The 22,860-nt window shown below is 40.7% G+C and overlaps 1 protein-coding gene across 4 annotated transcripts in view; it reads right to left on the bottom strand.

The window, feature by feature from the left end:
• The window catches only part of KIF1B (kinesin family member 1B), a 219,248-nt gene that overhangs the window by 68,977 nt on the left and 127,411 nt on the right, over positions 1–22,860 (bottom strand). For all 4 annotated transcript variants that reach the window (XM_085898897.1, XM_085898898.1, XM_085898900.1 and 1 more), the window contains exons 3-7: positions 10,680–10,756; positions 9,642–9,821; positions 7,052–7,117; positions 6,629–6,807; positions 1,401–1,512 (exon numbers count right to left, since the gene is read on the bottom strand). In XM_085898897.1, the coding sequence (XP_085755023.1) occupies positions 1,401–1,512; positions 6,629–6,807; positions 7,052–7,117; positions 9,642–9,821; positions 10,680–10,756 (614 nt within the window). The remainder of the gene's footprint in view (positions 1–1,400; positions 1,513–6,628; positions 6,808–7,051; positions 7,118–9,641; positions 9,822–10,679; positions 10,757–22,860) is intronic.

Raw genomic sequence — 22,860 nt, 5'->3', positions numbered from 1 at the left:
GATATGAGGAAATACTGTATGATAAATGCACACAGGCTCATCAAGTCTATTAAGTTCAGATTGTCTTTTGCTGAGAAATGGAGCATCGAGTGAAATATCAGGTGATGGCCAACTAACAAGGCATCGCACGGCACAATTTACTCCACCATTCTATGACACATCCTGAGATTACTTTGGTCCAAACCTTGTGAAGGTTGGACACAACAAGACGACTAAACACTCTGGGGCCATCTTCACATTTTTAAATATCGGAGCAGGCCATCCGGAGTTCCAGAGCTCACAGTAGACTGTTCAACCATGGAGTTCAAACAAGTACTATGCATATTTTTTTGCTATCAGAGGACAACTAGTATACATGGTCCATGATAACTGGGCAACTGGGAGGTACAGACAGAGAGAGAGAGAAAGCGAGAGAGAGAGAGAGAGAGAGAGAGAGAGAGAGAGAGAGAGAGAGAGAGAGAGAGAGAGAGAGAGAGAGAGAGAGAGAGAGAGAGAGAGAGAGAGAGAGAGATATATATATATATATATATATATATATATATATATATATATATATATATATATATATATATATATATATATATGATAAAGGGATGGAGTGATTGACAACTTCGAGAGTTTTGTGCCGAAGGAGATATGGAGTGGAGGTTTACCATCCTTGCAGCGCCACACCGGAATGACTACGTAGAATCCTGAGTGAAAAGCTGCAAGTTTACACTGAAAAAAGCCATCGGAGATCAGGTTCTAACTAAATTTGAGTGATACACATGCGTGCTGGATATTGCAAACTTACTCAAGCAGAAAATATGTTAAAAACAACCACAGAGGAAAAGGAAATAATAGTGGCAGAAAACCAAGATACAGAGAGAAACAAGGAGATTCTTGGCCATATGAGAAACACAATGTCCTTTACACATTTGTGGGGAAAAAACTGTTTGGGAAAATAAACAACAATTCAGTATATTTGGGGAAAATAACAAACAACAAAAAGATGATGATGATGCATTCCACATCGATATGAAATGATAAAAGCCTTTAATAATTAAATAAAGGAATATTTCCTCCAGTAAGAGAGTGGGTTTGATGAATTGGTTGCTTTTGGTCCAAGTGTTAGCGAACAACAAACTGACTGACTGATATCAGGTCAAGTCAGGTCAGGTCAGGTTTGCCTGCACAATTTAAGGCACGCTGATGTCTGACATTAGCATGCCTTAAATATATGTTTGACAACACCTTAGCATGTTACAATTTGCCTGCACAACAAATGATGGACTGCGTCACGTCCAAATGTGAACATGGGTTCTTAACCTCAGTTGGTTCTCTCCTAAAACCCCCTTGCCCACACCCCACCCAAATTCAAATGAAATCATGCAAAGAAGTGTTGAGACAAAAAGCTTTACCTTCTCGGTGCATAGATCTGTTGTGGTATCATGCCTCTTCTGTGTGAATATTATTGTAAAAACTGCATGTGAGCGACTGCTGGTTTCATTCATATTAGTAGCAGCCACTGTCCTGAAAATGCAAAGAGAAATCGGGTATAAATTACATTGCCTTTCCATTTATGCGAATAACAGAATGGCATTATCAGCATAAAACACCAAAATCACCAGCCACACAAATACAGAATACACCAGGTGGTTCAAATGTCAACAATCCAACTAACATCAATAATTATAACATAAGGTCAAAAGTTAAAGATCGACCAGTTGGAACTCACATAGGCATCACATATGTATGCATGTGTATATATATATATATATATATATATATATATATATATATATATATATATATATATATGTATATATATATGTATATATATATATATATATATATATATATATATATGTATATATATATATATATATATATATGTATATATATGTATATATATATATACATATATATACATATATATATATATATATATATGTATATATATATATATATATATATATGTATATATATATATATATATATGTATATATATATATATGTATATATATATATATATATTGTTGAGAATTTGCGCCCACCGGCGTGCGGACGGTCACGTCACTCGAATCGCGACCGCGTCGCCCACCGGACGGACAATTCAGTCGTGACCCTCTGGGAACTATCGCCCGGAGACAGTCACGGGCGGGCCTTTCGACCTCACCACAATCGTGCCAATCGGCCACCCACGTAGGATAGGGTTGTTCGCCAAACTCGACCTCCCTAAGTACCCATGCGGATGGTAAACCGGGCGATCGTACCTCGCCGCAGGTCGACTCCGGACACGAACCGCTTGGGTGGCCCGTTCCATACTATCGGGATAACCGAGCGGTGTTATCGTCGACCTCGACGGTTCAGATTACTTACCGGGCGTTTTGCACCCACTACGAACCCTTTACGTGAAGCAGGATGGAGGGTCAATCAAGAAAAGACAAAGCGAAACGGGAAAACAGTTCACACAATGCACATTTATTTCCCGGCACACGGAAAGCACATATATACAGCCAAATAGTCAAAATGCACATATAGCAACCAAAACAAAAGCAACAACGATGCAGAGTTACTACCGACTACGCGCACACACGGCGACACTTATACAGTTCTACTTTACAGACGGCGCTAACACACATTTACTCAAAAGCAAAGGAAAGAAGCCACTCTCATAGACAAGGGGGCAGACAGGCCTGTAGGCCAATTGTGCGCAAGACCTGGCCGCGAGACCGGGGGGGGGGGGTCCTACCCGCGTCCTCGTGACGCGTTGGCGGGCGAGCCGCAGATGTGGCCGCTTGGCTGTGCCCCGACTCCGTGCTCCTTGGCGGGTTTCGTTGGCACGACGTTTTGAGTGGGGTAGGAACGGGGCCCCCTTTTTGCACTATCTAAGCGCGGGGGAACGGGGGAATTGTTGATGCCCTGGGGGAGGAGAATGGCTGGCTGACTTGGGTCCCGCGACGAGCGATCCCACACCGCGACCTCGTCGCCGACCGCCGTCCTTCTCGCCTCGGACCCGAGCTCCTTTGCCTCTTCCCGCAACTCTTCTCAGCCAACTCCAGAACCCAACTCGATGACACACCGATGACTTCGCCACCCGACTCGACTGACTCTCCACCCGACTCGACTGACTCTCCACCCGACTCGACTGACTCTCCACCCGACTCAACTGACTTCATTCGCCTTGCGCTCGCCATTTTATAGGATGGCAGGAGCAGCTAATATGCAAATAATCGGATCAGGATGACCTCGGGGGTGGAGCCACGCTCGCCCATTGGTCGGAGGAAAGGGGGCGTGAATCTCCCCTGATCCTAGAATTTGCATATATCGATTTCACACAGACGCGCCTGGAGGCGGGGCCAAGCCGCCCCGCGCTTGCTAATTGGACGGAGCAAAAGTGGGCGCGTAGCGTTCCTGATCCGAATTCTCCTTCGGAAAGGCCGCTATTTGCGCTCGCGGCTCGGTGCGTTCGGCACCAATCGTCGAACGGGCCCGAGACAGCCCGATGCTCAGTGTTCACAGGTGGTGCGGGAATGGCCGTAGAAGGAGACAGGTGAAGGTGGTGGAGGTTTTCGGTATATATATATATATATATATATATATATATATATATATATATATATATATATATATATATATATATATATATATATATATATATATATATATATATATATATATATATATATATATATATATATATATATATACAGGGTGTTTCAAAAAGATTGATAGAAGTTTGACTTCCTGGCATTCCTTTGTTTTTTGACCTATACCGTTTTACTTTTCAGGATTTGGTGGTGTTATTGTGGTGTTTGTTGCCTGGGATTTCTTGCTCCATAGCTCAACTATGCCATTGACAGTGAAGCAGAAGACAAAAGGGGTGGCTCTGTGGTGTGAGACTAAATCATATGGAGACACCCACCGGTGGTTATGCCGGGAATATGACCTTAAAACACGCGATGGACCTACAGATTATGCCATTCAATGTATTGGTGAAACATTTTGAGCACAAGGGTACAGTACACAACCAGAGCAAAGGCAACAGTGGCAGGCTAGCATTAGTAACCAAGAGCCAAGCCAACATCGATGTCGTGTGGTGAGCGCTAATGGGTCGTGATCCAGAAGTTCCATAATGATCACACCCAAAGGTCACCCCAAACCAGCTCAGCAAGACCTGGTTGATGCAGGATGATGCACCCCTGCACACAGATGGTGACACCATCACTTTCCTATGGCAGCTATTCAGAAACAACCTCGTTGGGTACCGCTCATGGGTACCTGGGTACCGCTCATGACTGGGTGCCATACCTGGGTACCAAGGTATAATAGCTCAGACTTGAACACTCTGGACTATTGGTTCTGGGGGGTTGCCAAGGGCTCTGTGTATGCCAACCGCCAGGCAGTGCCACATGAGACCTCCAGGAAAGTTGGACAGAACTCTGAAGTCAGGATCAATGCCTGTCTGAACCATGGAGGGGCAAACATCGAGAACGTCAATTAAAAGGATTTTTGCGTAAAAGTCAATTTCAGCCCTTAGGCACTCACTAACTCGAGCAATAGCAGTGACTTCCTGCAATAGCAATCAGTGATAGAAAATACCATGTCATAAGCCACCGTTTGGTTCACGTTCCTGAGGTTACTGTTTATTTGTAAATAAACATTTAAAGTTGCACAACTTTTTTTGAAACATGCTGTGTGTGTGTGTGTGTGTGTGTGTGTGTGTGTGTGTGTGTGTGTGTGTGTGTGTGTGTGTGTGTGTGTGTGTGTGTGTGTGTGTGTGTGTGTGTGTGTGTGTGTGTGTGTGCGTGCGTGCGTGTGTGTGTGTGTATGTATGTATGTATATATATATATATATATATATATATATATATATATATATATATATATATATATATATATATAGAAATGAACAGGAAAACAAACTTAACATGGATATGTGGGAAAAATGTGCACCTAGACCAGAAATTGAACCCAGGTCCTCTGGTGAATTGCACAAGTGCTCTGCCATTTTAGCTATCTAGGCAACCTACCAGCTGAACATGCATTTCTCCCACATATCGCGATGACCTCTCTTTCCGCCGCTGCTTCCAGGACACTCACTGCCAACTACTGGAGCAACAACGGCTCTCGTGGGCAAGCCGTTGCTCCAGCAAGGTAAAATTATGCAGTAAAACCGCATAACCCACAAAAAACAAGAATGTGGGCCACTCACAAAATTGTTCCCGCTGATGCAAACCAATCAACCATAAGACATATGGTGTGATCGGACGATAAATCGAAATGTGCGGTGCGTGAGAAGTGCCCCCCCCCTCTCCCCCGATCTCCAATAGACGTAATGTCCTGCGCAAACGCGCATCAAAGCGTCACCTCCGATCTGGAGGAATCTGCCCAGCAACTCATCTCAAACAGACAGACAGAGAATATATGGCTACCATTGGTTAAACATCAAACAGAGCCACCTATCCAGATTTCCGGTTTATTTACCTTCATCAGGACGGCACACCATAGACTCAATGAGATATCGAACCAATGTTGACCACATTCGTCATTTCAATTTCAATCATACCTCCTAGCTGTAATAGTGAACAACAGTCACGGATTATGTCTCACGCTGTAACACCACATAATCCACAAATAATTATGCTTTTCGCAAAGTCCAAAAAGGACAAAATGTAGATCGTCATCTCTGCTTTCATCTATTCATGCCCAGAGGCTTTAAATCTCAGTCTGCAAAGACTTGAGTGCCGTATGGGTGCCTCCTTGTTTGGAGGTGATTGTTGGTATAATTTCTGTACATGACGTCAGCATCGTATCATAGAGTTAGTGTGCTTCTTTGGTTGAATATATATATATATGTAATGAGGAGTAAGGTGATGAAAGATCATGTTGGGCATCAGAAGATGGGGTGGTTCAAATGAAGTCCCATTACCAAGCGGATGCAATGTAACACAGATGGCAAAATATTCTGGAATCTGGCAGAAACTTTGGTGAGTATATCACATAGAAAAACTTGTATGTTATGGAGTCTCCTTTCGCTAATAGGTTGCCTTTCCTTCTGCATTCATAAATAGCTATCACCTCCGAGAGTTTCGTTTCATGACCTTTCATTGCAGCAACAACATTCTTTCCTTTAACTCTTAAATGTGCGGAACATTTTACAACTGCGCCTACTTACTGCAGCATTTCAGAATGTGACTCTCTTTGTTATTCAACCAAACTGGTGAAAACCTATGGCTTCCAATGGTAATCCAATGTAATCCTCTTTTGTCCCATTCTACTGAAATGTCAAATCTTGTAAATGTTACGACTTGTATTGTTTGGATACCTCATATGGTACAACATCGTCACTGTATTTCAGTGGGATTACAAAATTTAAAGATAAGGACAATGACACAACAAATCATTGTTGCATGTGGGGATCGAATCTGCGCACTCTTCGGTGTAAATCTTATGGAAGAACAAGTGTATAATAAAAGCCAAAATTGAATATTCACAGTCATTGTAACCAACACATTTGAAACCCATCTCGGCAGTGATTTCCACCCTGACTGAACAATCTACTCTATATCACCCTCGAGCACTTCGATGTGTGGGGCAATAAAATTAATCACAGATTTATGCCACCAATGGGCAAATTCCATACCTCGCCTTGTTTCCCGAATCCATGAGGTCCTCAATATCACGGTAAGTTGTTACAGCGAGTTTGGACAGGTCCTCAACATAAGGTCCAAGCAGTGGATGCTCACGGACACGCAAGTGACCTTTGTTTTTGGGGTTGAGGAGGTCACGCACACGTTCACAATAGATCTCCATATAACTCACCTGTAAAGCATGAATACATCATGTTGGAGGGATTTCAACAGCCTTGACTAAATACCATTTTGCTGTTGGTAATCAATTTAGCTCTGTATGTAATTTAGGCAGGTCTATAATCAAATGCTGTTTCATGTGGATAATTAAGTGTCTCAACTGTTATGTACTTGACTTTAAACAGAAGTGCTGCAGATTGTTCGAAGTTAAAACCTTTTTATATATTTTTAAAACAACATCCACTTCGTTTTTATACCTCCACAGAGTAGGAGATTTCAGAATTGCAATTGTTATTGATGCGGGAGAAAAGATCTTCACAGAGCTGTGGGATTGGTGTGACGGAAAAACAAAGGACAAAAAAAAAATTACAAACAGAACATGAAATAGCAAGCATGAAGCGTTTTGTTATGTTCAATCACTTGGAAGAGACAGAAAACAGTAATTAATCATAGCCAAAGTCATAATGGAAAGTAAATAATGTGGCATACCAACATGAACAAAAATCTTATTATTATTCTTTTTCTCTTCCTTTTATAAGGGGTGAGGTCCAATGGTACCAGTCTTCTGTCCTGCCTTGACAACGATACTCCTCCATTTCCCTCTGTCCCCAACAAACTCTCTCCACACTCCAACCACCCGCCCACACTTTACTGATATCACTCCTCACACAATCTTCCCATCACAACCGCAGTCTACCTCTTTTCCTCCGACGTTGTTCCTTCAACCTATCCACTCTCTTTGGCATTCTCTCTTCACGTAATCCTCTTTTGTTCCACATTGGAATATAGGCACCAAGTGTACCAGCCCACTCCAGCCGGCTTTTCACCAATCTTCTTATCTCTCAACACAAAACGGTAAATTAAAACCTTTACCTCGCAAGAATGCACATAGCCATTTGCTACGACGTCTTCACCAGGCTCCAATTATTCCCACCTTCTTATTCAGTTAGCCAGGGAACACTTTTGGCTCGCTTTCCATGAACTGGCAGGAATATGCAATTTGTCCAGGATGCCAGTGATAACTCATCTACTTTTCACAAATGACACTTTGGTATCTTTTATACCCACCAACAACCAGTGATGGCAGATGGGTCTTCCTACTTAATGGACAACGCATCAATGTGTGTGTTGTCCTGCATGCGAAACACCAGAATGAACAGTTTATAGTTGGATCTATATTTAAAGTCAGGGGAGACAGCTCAAAGGTGACCTCTCAGCGATTCTGCCAGCACGTGAGAGCACGTAGCCATTTGACATAATGATTAATCCATTTTAGGGGAATGAGCTGTAAGTTTACTTGATTCAAATGTATCTATCTATCCATATCCTTGGCTATCGATGATTGGAAATTATTACTTTACATTATCTCCATTAGTGGTGAATGACACTTGTCCAGGTTCTTCTCTTGATGATAAATCTTGTTGGTTCCACGATCATCATTCCGAGCTCGTATGCTTGGTGTTGGCTTAATGGTTAGGGTGGTGGGCTTGGGATCTTAGGATCCTGAGTTCAAATTCCACTTGGTTGTTGAATTAATACCAGATGGGGTTGACTCCACCTGTCAACCTTCTGAGGTTGGCAAAATGAGTGCCAGCTTCCTGGTATCCTGTGTTGGAGTGGTGACCCATCCAGGATTGTGCCCAATAGCCAAGGAGACTGCTTAGGCAGTACCAACGCTCTGCACAGAGTATGGTCCCAATGGATAGATGGATTCCAAGCCCCATGGCTAAATTGTTTGACCAATATGTGGGTGGCCTTCCTCTTGGTCTGATACTATACGTCCACCCTAAAAATAAATATTTTGTAAAACCATTCTTTCTTATCATCTGACCAAAAAAACCCATTCTCGTTTTGAGTCATCTGTTTAACAATTGCTTTCTTTGTTTCACTCGTTTCTAAAGCCTCAGCATTCGTGGTTGTAAAAACTGTATTTTCAGCAATTGCCTGTAAACGCCAAAAAAAAACTTTATCCCATGAATTGTACATACACTGTACATCAAGAGAGACCAGGAATTCACAATGAAGTATTTGTTGGATAGGAAAAATGAGGGGTGCTCGCTCTACAGTTGAAAAGGTCAAAATGGGGAAAAAATACTTTTGTTAAATGTTCCAGTGAAGAGAAGTGACTTCTCTCTCATTGGCTTCCCCTCAATTGGCATTAATGTTGAAGTTGTTTAGAATGTGAAGTCAAAAGACTGGATAAAATTAATTGATTTGTACAATTAATCAAAGTGATTTGTAAGAGCGATTCAACACATAAACTCGAATTCACTGAAAAATTTGATTGACCCGAGATGCACGGCAATAAAGTTACAAGATGATTCAACACGGTTCCACCTATTTAATGGTGCATTAAAAATTATCGTCCTGGGGTCAGGCTATTAATTATTACAAAATATGTCCTGGATTTGCTGACGTTGAAAGTCAACTTCCATCACTGAAAACTGCAGCGTCAAAGGCAAGATTGTTCTTGCGTGACACTCTTCTCACGTGGCTGTGCCTGGATTGACAATAGGAGGGATGAAGGCTTTGTGATAAAGATTTATTTGTCGTCAGATCACTATGTCAACAGGTGGATTGCCGTTGCAGTTCAGTGAAGATCCACTGCAGTGGCAGTCTTCACTTTAAAAAAAGTTAATAGATTGATGAGTAAACATACCTTTTCCACACTCTTATCTTCTCATTTATTAGGGAGTCTTCATGCATTTAAAAGACTGATATGTTTTTCATTAAAGTTTTCATGTTGTTCGATTTCTCTTCCTATCAAATACCATCCCATTACCCATCCTTGACGGGTATATCAGCCATCTGTCAATATTTGATTGCACGTTGGGAGTGTGCTCTCACCTGTGGGATAATCCCCTCCTGTCCCTTCTCTTGTTTGCCCATCATGGTGTACGACTTTCCCGCCCCCGTCTGGCCATAAGCAAAGATGCACACATTGTAGCCCTCAAAGGCATGCTCCAGCATCTCCTCTCCAATGTCTTGATATACCTGGCGCTGGGATGCGAAGCTTGGATCATTTTGCTGCAGAACCAGAAATTGTGAATGGAAAAGAAGAGGGAGGGAGGGGATGGTGGTGGAAAATACATGCATCAATACAATTGTAAGATTAATCATAAACACCACATTTAATTGTATGTACAGTATATGATATCACATGGGAGTATCTTATATAGTGGAGAGGTGAAGTGATTTGAGCTTTGGGGTCATAATGAAGAATATGCTGAAGACCACCAAAGCAAACGGATTGCTCCCAACTGGACTAATCAAACACATTGGAAATATATTTTTGACAGAGACACAAACGACACCAAATATATATTTTATTATTTACTTTTTGGGTGAGTAAAGGTTCGATGTATGGTAAAGCAAATGGGCAAATTAAAAGTGCAATGGAAGTTCTACAGAGCTCAAAAATTCTGGGTTTTTTTTTCTTCATTCCCACCCCCCATGATATAAGTATGACACGCAAAACCATGGCTGGAGTAGACCGTCGCCAAGACGAGTAATAAATGGCGTGTGCTCGGTGAGACGCGTGCCCAAAATGGTGCTTGGGGTATGCTACTCTTGCTAAGTGGAATTTGGTAAGATGAATGTGCCATTACTTTGAAAACATGATTGAGGCTTGTGAAAGAGAAAGAGCAGAATGGAATGGAACAAAGTGAAAGGGGGGGTTTGGGGTGGGGGGGGACATCAACAGCAGAGTAGAAGTGAGAGTGAGATCAAGGGGAGGAGGTGAAAAAGCTACACACAAGCTGAATGCAACACAGCAGGAAGATACAATCTCAAGTGACTTATGACCAAAAGCCCCACTTAAATTCCACTGGAACCCTTCGCCACATCCCCAACCATTACTGCCCCCAACAAAGACCCAGAACTCACGGTTGTGTGTGACCAGTACGAGTAATCAAAGCTAAATGTCTTCAAAGGCTCTTTTGGTTGCTTAGGGTTTGAAATAGCTGAAAAACAAAACATACAATGATTAAGATTGGTTATTTGTCTGTGAACAGATGTTGAGATCATAACAATTCACTAATTGGGAAGAGATCAAACAATATATTCCAGACATTATTACCTCTGCCACCGAAGGTGGACGGAGGTTATGTTTTCATCTTTGTCTGTCTGTCTGTGAGCATGATATCTCAAAAAGTTATGGACGGATTATGACAAAACTTGGTGGACAAGTTGGGTGTGTGACAGGGATGAATTGATTTGATTCTGGTGAACATCCCAATCTGAATACGAGTTTTAAAAATATTTTTTAAGTGATTCTTCACCATTGAGAGATTTGGCCAAAAACCATATATAGCATGATATCTCAAAAAGTTACGGAAGGATAATGAGAAAACTTGGATCATCACAAAGTCTTACGGCCAGAAAAATCGGACAGGCAATGGGATACATCATTCATGCATAAAGACTCATTTAAGCACCTCGCCTCGATGCCTAGCAAGTTGAGATGACTTGGATCTGCCAATCTGTGAGGAACGTGATAAGCATAGAATACTTCAAGGTGGTCAGAGGTGTGCTCCATTACCAATCAGCTTGTATAGCGTTCGCCAGGTAGCTTTAACACTCAATTGAAACGCTTGATAAGGAACGGTTGGTTTGGCAAGTGCTAGCAAGTTTATTGGTGATGGAACACACCCCTGGTTTGCTCCAATTTTTTCAGTAGCTATTGTTTAAAATGAAACAAACTAACAGTAGCGACTGTTTATTGAGGTAATCATACATTGGAAAGAATATATCAGAATAGCTTGTTGTTATAATAATTTTACTTCCCAGCAAAACGCCACGCTGAGCTGTTTATACACCTTGACACAGAGTTCACCCAAGGTGGAAATCTCCCTTGCGGAGGGTCAAGTTAAGTCATTACAACCTCCGCCCTGTTACCCTTATAGTCCCTGGTAAGTTTGGTTGAGATTGGATCGATAACAACCAAATGTATCATGGTCAGACAGACAGACAGACAGACAGCAAATTGCTTATTTTAAGATGATTATTGTCCTCAAATCAACTCTTAAAAGACAAAAAACATTATGGTAAGATGTGTAGACATGTTGGAAGATGAAAATCAGAGTGATATTGCATCAAAGCTAGTAATGGAGTATTGTCCAAAGCGTCACGACGACATTGTTATAATTGCACATTGCTTTGCAGGTCATTATTTTCGTCAGGCAGGTCACTGTTGCAAAATAGCCACAGACATGAGAGAACTTCAAACACTCCTGTCCAATGCCGTTCGTACAGCCTGGTTGCATGTGAGACCCAGATGATGCAGTAACGGTGTGAGGGTATCCTTCCACCTTGTGCGTGTGGGTGGCCTAGGGGGTATTTCTATCCATCTGAGAGTTTCATAAATAAGGAAACTGCAGCATCATTATCTTGATGTCAGCAAAGATGTACAAAACCAATGTAGGTGTACACGATTGACTAGAGTTGAAAAACTCTATAAACCATGAAATTTCACAGATTTCTAGGTGAGTGATATGGTCCTACCAGGGTATTCTAAGGATGTGTCTGACAGCTCTCAAATCAAAGCCAGCTTTGAGAGCATAATGGTATTTTTCTGTGTCCAAGTTTCGCACCCGTAACAGAAAATTGACACTATCAGTCATCTATAGAGACTTATCTTCAGGCATTGGTTCACAGGAGACTTCCATATTGTATAAAGTGAAGCTAATATTGACTGGGCAAGAGCAGCACGGTGAAGATCCGGATGTACTTCCAGCATAGTCTCCCAGATTTGTTATTCTGGAAATGAGGTTTTCAAACGATGTAGAGAGTGCGTGTCGTCAATGGCTATAGTCGGCACTAGGATTTCATGACCGAGTGACTGGATCTTCACCTTGGGCCAGCTAACTTCCAGACCTAAAGTGGCTGCATGTCTGCCACAGTTCTTTGAGGCCGAGATTAGAATATCTAAGGACTCCACCAGAAGGAGTATGTCATGGGCATCATCAAAATCATTGATGATCTTGAGATTTTCAAGATCAATTCCACAGTGCCTGCCCCCATTTTCAAGTGCAAGTTCCATTATATAGGTACAAGGTCGGTGTGAACACATCTTGCCAGACACCCCTGTTCAATCTCACACAATCTGATCATTCATCTCCAGCTCGAATACAGCTTTCACTATGACTGGAGTAGATGGATAAGTTTGACAATCTTAGGAGGTACACCGGCAGCTTCTCAAATAAGCCAGAGGCAGTCTCAGTTGAGAGTCAAAAGCTTTATTGATGTAGATGTATGCTACAAGAGATGGATGGACATACTCTGTAATTTTCTGCAATCTTACGCAAGGAGAAGATTTTCTCTGTTGATGTCTGTTTCTTATGGAAACTACCTGTTGGTGCCTCTGCCACCAAAGGTGGACGGAGGTTATGTTTTCCTCCGTCTGTCTGTCTGTGAGTAGGATATTTCAAAGAGTTATGCACAGATTATGACAAAACTTATTATTATTATTATTATTATGGACGAGTTAGGTAGGTGACAGGAAACAAGCCGATTAGATTTTGGTTCAGGTCTGGATACAGATCCAGCCTTTCAGTGGGATACAAAACGTAAACTGTTCAGCCTGGTGGAGGTATGCGCCCTACCAACTACTGTTCTAGTTTTCTTTTCTTTATATCCAATTCATCTTGATCTTGATTTTGTTATCTATTATGCCTTTTATTACACTGCTGTGTATGAGCATGCCTGGAGGTGGCTTAATAGTTAAGGTGGTTAGCTTATGATATTAGGTCCTGAGTTCAAGCTCCAACTATGCAAAATAACACTGGATGGGGTGATTTGACTGGCATCTTTTCTAGGTTGGAAAATTGAGTATGAGCTTGCTGGGGAGTAAGACATCAACAGCATTTGATCTAGAGATAGTAGTGTTGTACCACCCTACCCAAATGGCAGAAGCCAGTGAACACAGAAGACTTTGGTCAACTGCATCGATGCAGACCTTTTTATTAAAGAACATGTAAAATTAATGGTTCAATGCTGAAATTTTGTGCATTGATATTTTCTTACACTAAACATATTGGACAGGAAGTGACATTAACAATGGTGAAAGCACTTTGAAAATATATATATATATATATATATATATATATATATATATATAGTTACAGACCGGGGGTCAGCCGCCAACCGACCGCTCTGAACGGAGCCACAAGTCAAGTCGGCCCGAACGATCGCCCGGAATATAGATCGCCACCCAGATAACTCTGAGCGATGGGTCCTTGTACAAGAACCGAAATACACCAATTGGCAGATCACGTGGGGTAGGGTCGATACATATATATATATACATATATATATACATATATATATATACATATATATATATATATATACATATATATATTTTTTTTTTGACCGTTTTTACAGCCATTTTTCCCTGCTGTGCAGGGGTTTGGCTTTTTCTTGAGGCAATGTTTTATGGCCGGATGCCCTTCCTGACGCCAACCCTGGTCGCCTCTTACGACACACAGGGATATGGTACACCTATTCTAACCGGGGCATACACCGGGACCAGTACACTGGCACTCATTTCGCCGACCTCGGAAGGATGACAGGCTGAGTCAACCCCCTGGTGTTAATTCAGCAGCCAACGGGGCTTGAACTCAGGACCCTGGGATCCCAAGCCGCCACCCTAACCACTAAGCCAACACCAGGCTACATACATATATATATATATATACACATATATATATATATATATATATATATATATATATATATATATACACATATATATATATATATATATATATATATATATATATATATATATATATATATATATATATATATATATATATATATATATATATATATATATATATATATATATATATATATATATATATATATATATATATATATATATATATATATATATATATATATATATATATATATATATATATATATATATATATATATATATATATATATATATATATATATATATATATATATATATATATATATATATATATATATATATATATATATATATATATATATATATATATATATATATATATATATATATATATATATATATATATATATATATATATATATATATATATATATATATATATATATATATATATATATATATATATATATATATATATATATATATATATATATATATATATATATATATATATATATATATATATATATATATATATATATATATATATATATATATATATATATATATATATATATATATACACATATACATATATATATATATATACATATATACATATACACATATACATATATACATATACACATATACATTTCTACATATACACATATACATATATACATATACACATATACATATATACATATACACATATACATATATACATATACATGTATATATATATATATATATATATATATATATATATATATATATATATATATATATATATATATATATACACATATACATATATACATATACACATATACATATATACATATATACATATATATATATTTGTGGTTTCTCACCACTCCGGCGTGCAAATGACCGCTTTTAGCTAATTGCAGCTGCGCGCCTACCGGACGTGGAAAACCTAGTCACAGCTTTCAGATAAACGCCGAAATCCAGCTCCGGGTGTGTTTTTAATCACACCGAAAATCAGCCAACTATTCTGTCCGCGCGCGACAGGGTCCGATCGCCGAATTGTCGATTTACTTAAGTATGCGCGCAGACAGAAATGCCGGGGATTTACACCTCGACGGGACCTGCTTGGAAACGTGCCGCTTAAGCAGCTCGCTCCGTTTGCGATTTGCTGAGCGGTGTATATCGCCAAGCCTCGCTGGATCCGATTACTTTATCGGCTATTTAAAAGCCCGCTAATATCCCGAATGCAATACGGCAGCTCAATTGAGGGAAAGGACGCAACGAACAGGTGAACATTCAAATAAGGACATGTATTTGTTACACACGTATGCAATCAAACACGTATGGAATCATGCAGGAATAAAGCAATGCAGGAACGAACAAGACAAAGGACTACAACCGTTCTATTATTATTTACACAATCACTTAACAGTTCATTACTTGACGGACAAGGTGCCACGACATTCATACAAAGAAACCCCAGGAAAGGGAAGGGCAGAACTGGTACCTCGTGGGTCTTTCATATTTCACGGAGCTGTGGAGACCGCAAGAGCTCTGAGAGGCCGTGCTGGTTACCTGTCACCCTCATGGTGACTCGCCAGGCCCTGGTTCGGCGACCCTCGGTGGCCCTGCCCGCACTCCGCTGGACTCCACCCGTGCCTTCAACGGCGATCCGGCTGGCGACTCCTCTCCGGTTCCACTGGCACCTCCGTCGACCAAAGAGAGAGACCAAGCAGAGGGACTCTCTTTCCACTCGCTGACAAACTCCGCTGCACTCCCAGACTGCAAGTCCCAGACTGGAAACGATTGCAGCTCGACTCCGCTCCCAGATTTCACGGCGAACCCAGACTGACTTCTTGGCGTTTCAGCCCGGCCTTTTATCGCCCGGCGCTTTGACCCTCCCTTCGCGGCGCACGGGGGGACATTCCAGGGGGGTTCGGCTCGGCTCCTTTTGGCCCGATCATGGACATTCTTTCTTTTCGCCCTTCTGAGGGAAAATTCCAACAGAGCTCGGCTGGGCTCAGTTGTTGTTTTCCAACCGTCATTTCTGTTTACACGTTCTGAGGGACCTGCTCCAACCGTCAATCCTGTTTACCCGTTCTGATGGATATCAGGGCGGGAGTTGTTGAGATGTTGTTGTTGCAGTGTGGTTAGCGCTGTGGTGGGGATGGCGTGGTTGTTGAGATGGTGATTGTGGTTGTTGAAGTAGTGGTTGTTCCAAAATAAAGATAGCAAAAGAATAATGGCTGACTCAAAGATCACAGCCCGGTTACACAAATAATTCCCTTTAGACATCGGTGGGGAAATCTAATCTGAACACACACTTATTGACATAACTGATCTCTGGGAAGCCTGAATGGTGTTCTGTGAATTTCCACAACCATAACAATATCTATATATATATATATACATATATTGTGGGCGAGATAAAGAGACGGGTGCTGAAGAACAGAGGTGCATCATTCCATTATTTGTGAAGACAAAGCAGCTGAATTTCACAGGAGAATGTGTGCTTCAATTTAGTGATGTACGTCTTTCAAATAGGTGTATGTTTAAGTGGTGGAGTGAGTCAGAGTTTTAAAAAAATTCCGTAAATTGGTAAAAAAAATCTCAAGCATTATCATGTGTGTAATGAAAAGATGTCATGAATGGAGAAATTAAATGTGTTTAACAGTATATAAAGATAAATGTTATATTACATTAACGTTGCAAATGCTGAACGATTCTATATTAAAACAATAAAAATTGTGAATCATCCAATAATTTGAGAAGTATCTATTTGTGAGTTTGACTTTGATCGACTCCTGAACCGCAAGACGGAATGAGTTGAAAACTGTTTTTTTTAATCTGGGGTTTGCACGGGAAGGTCTGAGTCAGGAAGAAGAAGAAGAAAAAATAGAAGCCCTGTGGGGGACTGATTGTTATTCCTCCAACAGGTGGGGTGGAAATGAAGTATTAGTGGAAAGGTACCATAGCCCCCATTCCTGAAGTGGTACGGTCATGCGGAGCACAACTTAACTTAACGTTATGGGACTTAAATTTCATGAAAAGCTTGATCTGCATATGACCGTGGGTTCCTGATAAGATTTTAAAATAAATGACCAGAATTTGAGGCAAAATCCCCCTTTTCAGCCTCTTATAGGGAGCAGATCCAGATCGGGAGCACAACCCCATGAGACCTTACTGTTCTGATGTATTGTATGAAATTTGGTCTATATTGGTCATGTAGTTTGTGAGGAAAGTATGTTTTAGTGAATATGAGCGATTAGGGGAGGGAGACCATGACCCCTTTTCCAGGGGAGATACTGCCGGGGGGGGGGGGAGGAGGGGGGCAGGGCACAACTTAAGGTTAGGGCATGGTCATGATGCCGAATGGCCAGTTTGATCTACATCTAGTTGTTGGTTTCTGAGATGAATTTTCAATGAATTATCAATATTTGGGGTACAGCCCCCTTTTCACCTCATTTAAATGGATGCATCCGCATTAGGGAGTACACCCCAATGAGACCTTGTTGTCCTTATACTTCGTACCAAATATGGTCCAGATCGGTAAGGAAGTTTGTGAGGAGATGTTTTAGTCAAATTTTAACAGATGGACGGCTGGACACCAGGACCCACTTTATGAGCTTAAAAAAGCCTAAAAATAGTCCCTGGGGGGGGGGGGGAATAGAAACATTATTTTTTAACAAAACAGTTATATAATAAATGTTCCCCCAGCAATATTTCCCTGCATTGTGACATCCATACCATAATTTGTTATTCTCCATTGAGTTCCCACAATATTTTCGAACCCCATTAACCCTTTGACACCCAACTTTACTTGCAGGTTACTATATTACTGTGTCTCTCTTCTTTTCTCTTTCTTTCTCCCTCTCATCTTTTCCTGATCATTCATTCCCATTAATTCCCTTGAATTCCCTTCATTCGCTTGCTCTCTCATCATTCATCTCTCACTGTGACCCCATTATCAGTTTGCTGGCTTTTTACCATCACATCATCATTACTGTACCTGGGACTCGATATTGTATGGAATTATTTTTAATGGCCAAGTGCATTAACAATAAGGAAAACAAAAATGAACTAGAGGGGGTGCACTCGGTAGAGTGCAAAACCTCCGCCGCCAATACTGCTGGGTCACTTAAGTGAACCTGATATCCTATTCATTGTAGGTCAAAACGGATCAGACTCTACTGAACCACGATTGAATAAACTAAACTAGATCGACGCGCATGTAGAAATGCCAAAAAAATCGAATTTTTTTTGAAAAAAAGGTAGCAAAATTTCAGTTTTTGTTTTCTCCAACCAATTTTTTTTGTTTGGGAGGAAATCACTTAAAACATGTAGAAATGCAAAAACAAAAATTCTAATATTTTTTTCAAAATGGCCGCCATAGCGGCCATATTGGACTTTGGACCAAGTCCAAAATCTAACGGCATGATCCTTGGACCACACCTGATCCCCCCACCAAGTTTCATCGAAATCCGTCCTGGAGTTTTTCCGTAATACTGTTCACAAACAAACAAACTAAAAAAAACGGGTCTTGCCAAAAGGTGACCACATGTGACTTCTTTCAGGTCACACTGAGGTGAACAGAGCTGCTATCCACCAGGAGCGACTCCTTGAGGAATATCTGCCTACGAGAGATTCCAATGAGAATCGTTCTACAGAGTAACCATGAAAAATATGCGTTTGCCTCATAACGTCACCAAATGACATCATAATGTCTCAAGCTTGACATATCTAGAAAGCACTCATCGAGGTGTTCAATTTGAGGTACTACACGATGTGGTTCCTAAAACTTGAAAATTTGACCTTGGGGTCAAATTATGTTTGACCTCAGACGCTAACCATGAAGGTCAAGGCCAATCGCCACCAAAAACTAATCAGCTGAGCGCCAGATCATATACTACATTCCCATAAAGTTTGGAGACGATTCGATTCAAATTACTCAAAAAATAAGGATTTCGTCGACTCCCCTGATTTGTGACAAAGTGACCTTGACCTTTGACCTTGACCTTTGACCTTGACCTTCAAAATTTTATGTGCTGAAAGGGACCTCTATAGGCCTCTGATATGCGAAGTTACAAAAATTTCCAATAATAACTGTGCTCTGCAGAGTGATTTATACGTGATTACAGACAAAAAAAAAAAACATATGAAGGTCAAGGCCAATCGCCACCAAAAATTAATCAGCTGAGCGCCAGACCATGAACTATATTCCCATGAAGTTTGAAGACGATCCGATCAAAATTACTCAAAAAATAAGGGTTTCGTCGACTCCCCTGATTTGCGACAAAGTGACCTTGACCTTTGACCTTGACCTTCTAAATTTTGTGCACATATCACAAAATTTTGTGATATGCGAAGTTACAAAATTTCCAATGATAACTGTGCTCTGCAGAATTTTTTATACGTGATTACAGACAAACAAACAAACAAAAAAAAACAAATACAAAAAAACATACAAGCTGACTAACATATCTTGCAAAAACTTCGTTTTGGCAAGATAACAAACAAGCAGTCATAGACTGGTACTTACAAATTGTCAACTTGACCTCTGACATTGTCTAATAAAAGCTGTCTCTGGAGAAAGTAGCGACGCAAACCAGAAGTTTCTACGATGATTCTGTACCAAACCATCAAAAATCGTAATGTCGACCGAAGCAAAAATCTCAATTTCTCCACGCAATTATTTCATATTATTTTATCAAAGTCACAAAACCGTAATATTCGGCCATCCACCAACAATCTTTACATAATCCGACGGCTTAGCGAGTCAGGCATGCGACGATAACCTTTATTGGGATAAAAAAAATGACTTTTAAACACCATCTTTATCGAAAACACCGTCAGCGCGCACACGCAAAACCTTTACGTGACTCAACGATGCGTCTGCTCGAGCGCGCTGCACCACGTGACGAGCCGTGACGCGGCGAGTGAAATATTTTTTATACAATCTTAAAACGTCTCCAAAACATCTGATTTTTACCAGAATTTCGACAACCGAGTGTTAAGCGTCCTAAGCGATCGCAAAAACTGAAGACAAAATTAAAATCGAAGTTAAAACGAACTCGTAACGTCGACCGAAACAAAAATACTCCATTTCTCCACACGAATTTATGGAATTATGTTTGACCTCACTGTGACCTTGACCTTTGACTGATTTTGACCAAAATCTAATCAGCGCGAGCCATCACCCTCCTGAATCATGTGGTGTAATTTGACATTGGTAGCTTCTTCTGTTCTCGAGTTATCGTGTCTGCAAAAAAACACACACAAACAAACAAACACACAAACAGAGGACGGAAGTCATCAATATACTTACGAAATCTAAAGAAATCTAAAGATTTCGTAAGTAACAAACAAGCAGTCATAGATTGGTACTTACTAAATCGTCAACTTGACCTCTGACATTGTCTAATAAAAGCTGTCCCAAGAGAAGGTAGCGACGGAAACCAGAAGTTTCTATGATGATGCTATACCAAACCATCAAAAATCGAATGTTTAAACCTCACTGTGACCTTGACCTTTGACCGATTTTGACCAAAATATAATCAGCACCAGCCATCACCCTCCTGAATCACGTGCTGTAATTTGACATTGGTAGCTTCTTCTGTTCTCGAGTTATTGTGCCTACAAACAAACATACACACAAACAAACAAACACACAAACAGATGACGGAAGTCATCAATATACTTACGAAATCTTTAGATTTCAGACAGGGGTGAAAACAGTAACCTCCGTTCATCTTCGATGGCAGAGGTTAACAAACTTCACAAGAAGGTCATAATGAATGGAAATTAAAATGACATATTTAAGCATCCATTAAGGACTGTTTCTTCGAATTGGTAGTTATTGTATGCAGCAATCATTGAGCACACAATTCATCGATAATTCCTTGCATACCATACGTCCATGTGGAAATGTCACACAGAGAGACACATGTGATGCCTTCCCTGTTGGAGCAGCTGCCTGCTAAAAATAGAGGTGAGTCTTTCAACTCCAGACATTGGTATTTCATCAGACAAAGTAAACAATTGGCATGTGTTGGTGGAGGGGTGGGGGTTAGCAATGTGAAGCATGGGATTCCGCTGCAGGTGATTCAAAGTTCCTTTGGTAGCTTGGTCTGAAGATCTATTTGGTGTGATGACGAAGTTCTAAAGAAAAGGTTCAGATGGAAGGAACAAAGTTGCAGATTTTAACACGATGCAGAATAAAGGATATTAAGTGTTGGATACATTTTGACACCTCGATGTGTAACCTAGTTTTAAGTAGTATTGTGGTTCGAGAATCTGCCATGAGTACGTACTGCTTCCTCGCTTGATGTTCAGCATTTAGAAGTTATAACAGGGATAAACCCTGTGGGTTGGCAAACCATGTGGGTTGGAGGGTTCATGTGCCGAGTGGTCTTCATGAGCCTTACACCCTTGGGAAATAAATAAATAAAGCGAAATCTGCTCATGATTAATTCAGAGGATCACTGAAAAGTGTGTTTCAGTCGTCCTCTAATTTAATTTTGTATCAGGGTCAACAGGTAAAGCAACACAACACCTTAGAAAAAGACATTCCCAATCACATCATCACCATCGCTTTGCAACAACAGCACAACAATAAAATACTCAACAAATGATACCCCGTGATCCATCCATTTGAACAAATCCTTCTGTGCTCCTCCAGAGTAACATTAACTAGACTTCGTTCTGGTTACCACCCCACACTTAAACCTATCAACACAAACTCGACCCAACTCAGGACCCGCTCTGCCTGCACTGTCACCTTGTACAGTGTACACCATTTAATTACAACTTGCCCTCAAGTCATTACAACTTGCCTTCAACTCATAAAACACATAACTATTCAACATCTCTTCTTGGCTCAATCTCTGGGAGAATGCCATCGGAGTGGTTGGCCTCCTTGGGCAGTGAGGTTCCAGTGAGGATGCACGGGGATGATGATGATGATTGAAACTTGCATTTCATGCTTTTGGATTCTAGCAGCTCATAGTGAGCAGGCTTACCCAATTATTCTCTCAATTTCCTGCAACCCATTCAGAATATGGCAGCCAATGGGACGAGCTGTGAAGGAGAGGTATGTCCAACCAATCACACCAGACTGGCTCATGAGGATGTGCTTTGTGTTTTTCCCCCCTCCCCCTAGTATGCTTTTGACCTTGCCCCAAGCCTGAGGTTATTTCTCTCCTCCCCAGTTGATTGAAAGATTTGTTTGCTGTCACCCCTTACTAGTATAGCTCATGTTCAATAAGAAAAGCTTGGGTCTGATGTCTCTATCACTGAGTGATCGTCATCTGAGTCTGGATGAAGACTTTTTTTCTTCTTTCTTTTTTCGTATGCAGCACGTGGCTCTGGGCAGCATCATTTATTGGTGGTTGTAGCTGTGCCCCTGATGCA

Source organism: Eptatretus burgeri, chromosome 10 (genome assembly GCF_056783735.1).
Source record: "Eptatretus burgeri isolate ZD-2024b chromosome 10, Ebu_testis_v1, whole genome shotgun sequence".
Lineage (NCBI taxonomy): Eukaryota > Metazoa > Chordata > Myxini > Myxiniformes > Myxinidae > Eptatretus > Eptatretus burgeri.
The sequence above is the reverse complement of the archived record's forward strand: the minus strand, read 5'-3'. Positions and strand labels throughout refer to the sequence as shown.